The sequence below is a fragment of the Gymnoscopelus braueri genome, assembly GCF_963280865.1.
Source record: "Gymnoscopelus braueri genome assembly, chromosome: 24".
NCBI lineage: Eukaryota > Metazoa > Chordata > Actinopteri > Myctophiformes > Myctophidae > Gymnoscopelus > Gymnoscopelus braueri.
Window position 1 is genome coordinate 27,301,005 of NC_137626.1, and position 10,426 is coordinate 27,311,430.

Here is a 10,426-nt window from a genome sequence, read left to right on the forward strand (position 1 = left end):
ATCAGATAAATCAGCTTATTACTTGGTTTGGTTTGAAATTGTGTTTTTGTTGAATGAGAGTTTGTCCCGCTGTACCAATGGCATGAGCCAAGCTTCAGTGCGGGACCTGCAAGAAATTGCTGACCCACCCCACCCCCTATACAATTTGATCTCGCTTTAGGCAATCTCTTTAAACTAGTTCTGCACCCATTCAGTTGTAAAAATGTAATACATGAGCATACTAAGTGGTTATGTCACTTTCGGTAACTCGAGCTCACTGCTTAGTTAAGCACTTTCAGTTGAGACCCACAACTTCACATCTCTCGGCCACATCCCTGGGAACCTGGAATATGCTCGTCTCTCACCCGCACCGTAGGGGCCTGCATGCAAAACAGCACGAGGAGCCTGTCCCTGCAGCTGGGTTTAGCCTCTGTTAGCCTCTAGCCTCTGTCTGTTCTGCCATCCTCTTCTAGCACACAGTGATGGCCGGGTGACATATGGCACAAGCCACCTTCAGTCACTGCCTGGATGACAGATAATATTCGAAACTCTACACAGGATTAATTCTGAAGAACACACACAAAAGCTTGGTGAGCAAATTAAACTTCCAAAATAAGTAAATAAATAAATAACCTAGAAGCAGATAGATTCAATCCGCATTAGGGCTGCAAACTATCGATTCTTATCTTAGTAATTATTCGGAATAATTGAGAAGTGAGTTTTAGAAAATATTTTCTTGAATTTTATACTGTATATCTCATGATTTTACAGAATGAATTGATACATTTCTTTGAATAAAATCTAAATACATTTTAAATTGATTATCTTTTATAATCAATTAAATCAATTAGTAGTTTGATTAACTGATGCACCCTTAATCCTCCTTTCTATCCAGTGAGGACCAGCGATGAAGATCCGCGTTGTCCAGATCTGGGGATTCCTGATGACGGTGCTGGGCTGGATTTTTGTGTCCGTCACCATGGCCATGGAGGGCTGGAAGATCACCTCTATTGGGGGAATGGGTGGTTCCTCCATCATCAAGGTGGCCTGGTACTGGTCCAGTCTGTGGAGAGCCTGTTTCACGGACTCCACCGCCGTCACCAACTGCTATGACTTCCCCGTGCTCTGGTCTGTGGAAGGTAGGTTGCTGAATATAATGTATGGAATTAAGTGTCCTATACAGTGATGTGTGTCCTGCCAAACTATGTATCCTATACTTCAGAGGGAAATAGAAGTTACTTTAGTAACTTGCTCCAGAATGAAACATCGGCATGATAAGTAAATGTTGGTTCTTATAACATGGATTGCTGTGACTGAGGACTGAACCTAGCTGTTGAAGTCTCCATAGAACCACTAACCCTGCTGCCTGGGTGTAAACCCAGTTTCAAGGCTGAAAACACAGGCTCATGGTGTTTCCTGGGAAATTGTGTCACAAGGCTCATGTAGATAGTCACAGTAGGAATATAACAGTCTAAACACCTGATTCCTACTTGCATACTTGCATGTTTGGTGCCCAAAATAGCAAAATAGCAAAAATAGCAAATAGCAAGCTCACAACACGTTGCAGCGCAACGAATAGACGTATCTGTTTGTTTGTTTGTTTGTTTGTTTGTCTGTCCAGGGCTAATCTCGTAAACCAGTGAACCTATATTCTATAATGGAAGTCAAGGGGGGTCCGATCAGTCTGAAGCTTTCCCCAAATGTGGAGTCATGTCAAAGATACGTCACAGATGTCTGACGTCATAGATTGTTGAAAGAGCAGCTGAAAAATAGCCAAAAGACACCCACATCCCAACCTACTAGGTTGGGTGCTGGACCAAAAACAGTAACAACAGTAGGTAGATAAGAATAAAAAGAGTCTGCACACCAAAAAATGCTTTAGAGAAAAGCGCTATCATAAATGCACCATTTACCATTTACCAATTGCTGCTCCCAAATGTACATTTACAAGTGGTAACATTTCAAGCCGGCCAGGCTCTTCCTCAGACCTGACGTCATAGATTGGCCACATGAAATTCCAGATCCACATGGGAGCCACGCCGTCATTAGACCCCTTCTTATTGATTAGCTGTTGTAAATCTAACTATTCAACAGATTAGGATGAGACTTATGCATTACGTTCCCTAGATGAACAAGGTAACAATTTATGTCACACTAATGACAAAGACAAGTTTGGCATTTTTGTCATATTTGACCTTCAAACTATGAAAGCCACACACCTCAAATGCCAGGAGCTCAGCTACTGTATGTTCTGTGTCACAATCTAGGTTAACTTGCTGCTCTTGAGTTATTGCAGACGGGAACAAGCTCCCCCTTGCAGTCAGAACTGCAGACTCACTCCCACATTTCTGCCAGTCTGAAAACTCTTCAGACTCCACTTCACCCTCTAGCACGCCTCTGTCCTTGTATTAATTCTTGTCACCTTTTTCCCATAGATGCTAGTTGTTTCTATGCAGATGTACCGTATGTTAGTCACTTGTTCACATGTTTTTGTACCTTGACCACAAATGTTAAGAATGTTATTTAGATATCATGTAGTTTAGACAAATGCTAGGTTTGATGTTTACCTGGTAAACATCCTAGTTTGCTCTCTTTGCAGTCTACTTGTGTGATTATTTAGCTTGTCGTTTGTTGCCAAGGGTTCATGTTTACTCTGCTTGCTCTTATCTCGCACTTGTAAGAGCATCTGCTAAATGGCTAAATTGTTATGTTATGTGTTTACGGTAGCAATGTGCTTCATCACTGTGATAAACAGGCCATATCCAGATAGTGCGTGGCCTGCTGATGTCGGCTCTGTCGTTGGGGATGCTGGGGTTCGTTCTGAGCCTGTTGGGTATGGAGTGCACGTTTCTCGGAGGGAAAGACAGGCCCAAGTACAGGAAGATCTACACCGGGGGATGCTGCCACATAATCAGTGGTACGTGTTGCCTGCTTAGTTTCACATTGGCTCAGTCAGCAGGTAAAGTTGCAGATGATGACATGTTTAGGAAAACCAACTATTGTGATTATGAAATAATAGTCTTCATAAATTAATATTTGTTTATACCTCAGTAAGCTGCAGCCGCCATTACGTGTACATGACTGTAAATGACTCTAGATGTATTATTGGAAGGTGGCTGTCACGTTACAATGTTGCAAAATACATGATTGCTGCCTTATGAATGTGATGGAAAGAGCAAACTGTATGCAACAGAGGTTTTTGCCACATCTAGTGGGTGAATGTTGTCTATTGCTCCTTTAAAACTGACTGCAGGTTTGCTGTCCTCGTCTGGCTATGCTGTCTACGCACAGTATGTATCAGGAGAGTACTTCAACCCCAATTTTGACGGACTGAAGTAAGTTTCTGTGGTCAAATCCAGGCACACATGCCGAACTGTCCCTGGTGCATCATACGTATTATGTCATGCCTTTTCTTTGACCAAAAATATACAGAGAAACATACAGAAATATACAGTGAAACACTATTTATTTATCATATCTCTGTACAAAAAAGGTTCGACCTGGGCACACCTCTGTTCCTGGGCTGGGTGGGCTCGGCCTTTCACATGACGGGAGGCTTCTTTTACCTGTGGTCAGTGTGCAAGCCTCTATGTGGAGGAGAACCGAGGTGAGTAAAGAAACAGGCTATCTTAGGGCTGTGACAAAGCATCGCTGACGCATGCATCACTGACACATAAAAACGCTCGAAAATAGAACCGAGCTCTGAGTGACTCATCAACAGGTTTTAACGTGTCCAATTGACGTGACGTTTATAATGCAGGCATTATAAACAATTTAACGCGCATCTGACATAATGTCAGATGACATTTGCAGTGTGTCATGGCCATGCATAGCAACATGTAAATCAGTGGTTCTCTAATTCATAAAAAAATGTTAGACCCCTGGGGGTCCTTGAAGCAGTTCCAGGGGGTCACCATCAAAAATCTGTTTAAGGACTGTAACCCTATTTTATACTTCTGCAATTAATAAATAAAACATCTTGATAAAAATGTGCAACATTTGGAATAATTTCAAATGACATCTTCTCTTATGGGGTCTCTGGCACAAAGTCTTTTCAGATAGGGGTCCATGGCCAAATACATCTGGGAGTCCTTGACATGAAAATGTTTGACAACCACTAGTAGCCTATGGGTTACGCACACACACCCCTCCACCTCTGTCTAAAGCGCAATGATCAATCTCCTTATTGATAATGATATCGCTTTCTCTCCCCAGGACAATCGTCATCGGTGCTCCTCCACCTCCACCCCTAGAGACGGTCACGGAGAAGACCAAGTCTAACACCGCCCTGTCCGTCATATCAGAGATCACCTCCAAGACCGAAGTGTCTTCGGTCTCCGAGCTGTCGTCCAAGTCTGCGCGCTCGCAAATGTCCTCCCTCTCCTCCAGGTCGGAACGCTCGTCCAAATCCGGGCGCTCCTCCAAGTCGGAGCGGTCGTCAAAGACTGGCCGATCCTCCAGGCCTGACCTGGAGGACGGCGTCTCAAGGTCAGAGGCATCATCCAGATCGCAGTCCGGACGCTCCTCGAGGTCCAGCGCTGCGAATCGTTCGGCGTCGAGGAGCAGCGGTAGCAGTCGGACTGTGTCGTCCCTGTCAAGCAGGTCACGGAGCGAGACGGAATCGTTTAAAAGAAACTCCTATATTTGATTTGAATGTGGCTGATTATTCTGTGTGGGTCTGTGGGACTAATGCTAATGGATGTTGGACAAATGTGGACCTACAATATGCTCCTCCATCCAAGTTATGAATGTATTTTGTTTTTAATATAAATAATTGTTTTGACAAATGTCTCTAAACACTTAAAGCAGCATTCACCCATTTTGAACCCTGTCTGTATTCAATTCATCCTCACTAATACTGCTAAATATAAGACGGTACCATTTCTGTCTACTCCCTCTGTGTCTCAGTTCAGAAACCTGCCTGCCAGTGACATCATTGGTATTTGGTAGGCAGGTTTGGTAAATTCAAGATTTCAAACTTTTTTTTATTGATGCAAGAATAATGGCTTCTATTTCAGCATGCTATCTTTGAAGTAAGATAAAGACTGTTGTTTCTATTTGCTTGGAATCCCCATCGCTGATGTCATTCGTAGGCAGGTTTCTGAACTGTAATGTATAGCCCACCTCTGAGACACAGAGCGAGTAGACAGAAATAGTACCATCTTATAATGAGCATTTGTGAGGAGTGGACCAATTATATGAAAATAAGGTTGAAAATGGGTGAAGTGCTCCTTTAATTCATACTGTACGTAAAATGTTTTTGTTTTTGTTGTTGTGGGTTCACCTGCAAGTGAAAGGTTTCTGATAAGAGTATGATAACTGAAGGCCAATTAGAAAAGGTACATGCAGACTAAGGCAGAGAGTAGGACCACCAACTCTGACGTGCTCAAAGCAGCTCAGCAAAGTAGGTACCGAAAGAGATTAAAAAAAAAACACTGGCATTCTGCCAGTAAAATAGATATTTATAAATGTATTTTGTTTGTTTTTTGTTCACCATTTGACACAAAAGTTTTGTGTCCTGCTTACAGGCCTGACACGCACGCACACAAACGCATGCTGTGGTTGAACGGCGCGCCTATCAGTCAGTGACAGATAATACAAGTCCAATTTATCAAAACCCACCAGAAAAGCCTCCCATTATGTCATGTGCCATACTGTATGTGCCTGCCTGTATCTCCTTCTCCTTCGGTGCTTCAATGCTGTACCTGTCCAGTCACTTTATCTTGTCCTATTCCATTATCTGTGCCTTTATGTTGTACCTAGGGTTGCCAACCGTCCCTTGAAATACGGAATTGTCCCTTATTTGGAAACTAAAAGACATTATGTCCCTTTTGAACTGATAAGGGACACACTTTGTTCCTTATTTTTGGGTGTCAATCAATAACACTCATCTTACAAGTTCAAACAGCTCATATACATAGACTATAATACATCATGTTAACTTAAACCCATGGACTTAGTAAACTGGACGTTATTTGTCTCTGCACTTGGACCGCTTTGCCAAAAATAGCCACAATTTTAGTAGTTTTGATAGTTTCTATCTGCATATTAAACTGGTTTTAAATGGTTAGTACATTTCCCCCCAGATCTGCAGTATGCGGGGTACAGGTATGCACACGCACACAGCCACACGCACACACTTGCACACGCACACACACAATATTTATATCCAGATACTCCATGTGCCAATCTACAAGTTGCAAGATGTTTGCCAGTTACCAGTGAAAGACTTTATAGTTATACTGCTGCATATTACAGTTTCCTTTTAAACTTGAAATAAGCTACACAATGCATATTTGCAGAAATAGCTCCCTCGTGTGGTGGATGTTGCTAAATCAATGTGTTATCTTCACAGTCTATTATTATTGGGACAAAATCCCTTACATACTGTGCTATGCTGCATAAAACACTAGAGCTGTGCAATTAGGAGGCAGACTAAATAATATGAGTTTAATGTTTTGTACAAATTGTACCGTTTATTCAACACCAAATACTTAGAAATTATTATATTTTTTATTAACATCTGAATCAGAAAATGCTCCCACATTAGTGCAACTTAGTACATTTAAACTTTTTGACAACAGCAGACATAATTATTGCTAAATGTATAAAGGGACGTGTGAGCATTCACACTGAGTAGATTGCTGGGTGGGTTGTCCTGTAAATTGTGGTAAATGGAAAATTAAATACAATTACGGGTAAGTGCTTTACCTTAGGAAAAGAGACCGTCAGCATAGATGGGTTTCCCGTTGGTAAACATGAGAGGATGATGCGCGCGCAGTGGAGGGAAGAGCCTGTAGAGGGCGCTATTACCCGCAGCAGCTCTGGCCATTGCACATTGATAAAATAAATGGTCTTCACCGGGTTTAATGAAAGTAGATTAAATGATGCAGTTTGTAATATCTTCTTTACTCAATCAAAATGATTTGTCGGAAGTTGGATCTGTCTGTATATAATAGCAGCATTATGCCTATTATGCCTATAATAGCAGCATTATGCCTATCTAAATCCCGAAAATAACAATAGAGTGAATGGCACTTCCGGGTCGTTCTACCTCCCGCATGCGCAGATCGCACACTCTGCTCTGTGATGACGTCGCGCGGAAACCCATCTATTCAGAAAGTCAACCAAAATAACTAAAACCAGTTCATTTTCTGCCAGTAGAGGTCACCAGAGATCTGGTAAGATAAGGAAACATTAATCTTTGAGTAAAGGCCAGCTTGAGGTGAGCCTCAAGGATTTCCCTTTATTCTCAAATGAAAGCATTGTGCTGTGATGCAGTGCTCTTGGACTCAGCCAGCTGCAGTCAGTGGTAGAATAACCAAGACAACGCACCTCAGTGCCAGGGTGAATGCACATGGGCACATGCATGTGTGTAGACTCATACAGCGCACACACACACACACACACACACACGCACACGCACGCACACGCACGCACGCACGCACGCACGCACGCACGCACGCACGCACGCACGCACGCACGCAAGCATATTTTTGAAACTGGCCATGTCCTTTTCACCTGTAATAACAAAGGTAACCAAATAGCTACGTTTTTGTGTTTGCACAGCAATAAAACAAAGTAGAACATGTTTCTAAAAGCCTATAGCAGCCTTTGGTTAATAGGAACTTCAGTAAACAAATAAAAAGCTCTCGGAAAGGCCATGGGGTCACCAAAATCAGCATGGGTCATCGTCCGGGTAGCATGACATGAAAGACACACACACACACACACAGGCACAACGCCAGAGGGAGCTTCGCTGATCTCGTTCAACCCAGATTCGGCACAAACATGGGGTTAAATTTGTTCTACTGCTCGTGCCAAGCCACCAAAATGTGGAATTCCCTACCAACAGACATCAAAAAGTGTGACTGCAGTCCTTACCCTCCTTCAAAACCGCCATAAAAGAGCACCTGTCTGCAATTTTTAACTGGTCCTAGAAAAATCATCTATAAGCTTAACACCAGAAATGCCCCCCCCCCACACACACACACACACAGTTTACTGTATATATATGTTTATTGCTACTGACGTTGATGATGTCTTGTATATTATTGTATGTCTTTAAATGTCTTGATGAATTGAATACACAGGACCACAATGGAAACATGCCCCTAGGGCTTTTTGTGTTATCCTTTTAGCATCATTGTAAAATCCTACCACTGTACTATTTGCAAACTGTTAATAAAGTGTTCAATCAATAAAAAAAAAAGCATGAAGGTGCACTGCAAATTCCATGGCAATCTAGACAATAATTTTTGGGATATAGTATGTGGGTAGGAGGACAGTCGGACGGACCGACCACATAGCCATCACGCCATGCTGCTACCTGGGCTTGTTGATGCTTGTTGACATTCTGTGGCACTTCCACATTGCATACATGGTTTCTTAAAATGACCTGGGGAGCATTCGGCATGTTGAACTCTCTCTTGGAGTCCCTTAGCTGCGCGAGAGACAGGCTACTGTCAGTGCCATTTCCCTGGCCAAGTCCCCAGACACTACAGATGGACTCCTGACAGATAAGCATTCTAATTCCTTCAGACAGAGTCCCAAGACATCGAAGATAGCCTGAGGCAGGCAGGAGGGCCTCTTCTTCTCACAAGGCTGCATTCCTATGTCCAATTGAGACAAACACTTATCCCTGCAGCATCCCAATGAGGCAGCGAGGTTCAAGAAGACAATGGTGCAGACAACCCTGTATCTTGAATGTCACCCTTAAGGGCGCCTTTTTGTTTTTAGGCCTCTCTGTAACTTTTTTCATTTATTTATTTATTTTTGCACGCGCAAGGTTGTGTCTTGTCTTTCTTTTTCACGCATCGTCAAGGTATTCCCACAGTGTAGCCACAAGGAAGAGCCGGTGTGATGATGGAGCCGAAAATAAAAAATCCACACATTTTTGACAAGAGTTACGAGATACCGGAAGCCCCGTCGGCGGAGAAGCACAGCTTTTGTGTTAGTCATGCAGTAAAAAAAAGAACCTGGGGTGGTTGCGGAGGAAGAGGAACGGGTGTCGAGCCGAGGAAGAGACCTCTGGAGATGAGTAAGCGTGGTCCCCGCACTCAATTTGCTGGGTGATTTACGAGTTCATTTCCTGCGTGGAGTTCTCAGCCGGGGCTGGGGGAAGGTATCTCTCTCCTACTATAGGCTGCAGTGGCTGCACTTCCGCGGTCCCTTGTGGGACCACGCTACCGCCATTCCGTGCCACAGACGGGCAATGAATAATGGCCGTCTTTACCAGTACACACTGAATACATCAGAGAGGATGCCTCGACATCTTTATTCATGAGGGAGCTCTTATCTGCCTCTCCACAGAGGACAGAGAGGGTTCTGAGCGTTCCAGTTATGTGCATTATCTTGTAATCCGTTCACTAATGATTTTCATGAGTGTCATCTTAAAAAGAACATATTGAAGAAGTCGATGACAGGGGTGAAGGGAGGCTGATGATGTATGTGCAAGGAAGTGTGTGTGCATTTGTATGCCTGTGTGCATGATTACACATACACAGTGTGTGTGTGTGTGCGTGTGCGTGTGCGTGTGCGTGTGTGTGTGTGTGTCCGCCCATGCAATATAGGCTATGACTGGCAGAGACGCTTTAGGCTGATTGACTTGAGATTGACAAAAGATTTGGAGAGAAGGGATGGGAAAGTGAAAGGCTGCCAAACTTGCCAGAACAACTCACACTACATGGAAAAAGCAAAAAACCCACAGCTTTCTCAACACCATTTTAATCTGCTAACAACACACGCCTGCAACTTACAGTTTAATGTACAAGCCTGATGAGGATGCTCATGACTTGGAACAGAGTGGCAGCAGAAATCCAGCCTCCCTACAAACTGCCCAGCAGCTTTCATCTCAAGACACTTTGTTGTCTATTTTCAACAAGCTGGCCGCGGGGTCAGAAAAACGGTGAATCATCCTTTCGCTGGAGGAGAGATGAAAGAGCCCAGCGGGCGAGGGGAAAGAGAGAGGCAGCCCACTGGCTCTTTGTCTCCCAAGAATAGTGTGTGGGGCACACACGGCGCCTCCACTCAAGGTTAGGGTGTATACAGTATATATAGATACAAAGGACAAGTGACGAGGCTCCGTGAATGCTATCCTCCCACAGAGCTAAGAGGTGAAAGCTTTAAGGCAGCTCACAGCAGAGTTACATTCTTTGGAGACAAAGATGAGGAAAATCAGTTTGATGGTCCACAGAGTTGGAACGCTCAGTCTATAGGTGCAAGTCAGTATATAATAGCTGACCAACGGCCATTACATTACATACATCCAGTCCCACAGACAGTGCAGAAGTGGTTACATCGGCATCAAATACATACAAGGTGTAGTCACTGTGGACTGTTATTTTCTTTTCCTGAGCTTTTGTTGTGCTAGTTTTAAGTTGTATGTGAAGTGTAGTGTAGTTTTACTTAAAGGAGGAGTTCACCCAAAAAATTACTTATTTTCTAT

The 10,426-nt window shown here is 43.4% G+C and overlaps 1 protein-coding gene across 1 annotated transcript; it reads left to right on the forward strand.

Moving 5' to 3' along the window:
• The first annotated feature begins 328 nt into the window (after window positions 1-328).
• On the forward strand, window positions 329-8,163 carry cldn10e (claudin 10e). The gene is made up of 6 exons (XM_080422987.1): window positions 329-569; window positions 875-1,118; window positions 2,735-2,896; window positions 3,233-3,314; window positions 3,473-3,586; window positions 4,195-8,163. Exons 2-6 carry the CDS (start codon window positions 887-889, stop codon window positions 4,625-4,627), a joined length of 1,023 nt encoding a protein of 340 aa, XP_080279113.1. The 5' UTR covers window positions 329-569; window positions 875-886; the 3' UTR covers window positions 4,628-8,163.
• Window positions 8,164-10,426: the final 2,263 nt, after the last annotated feature.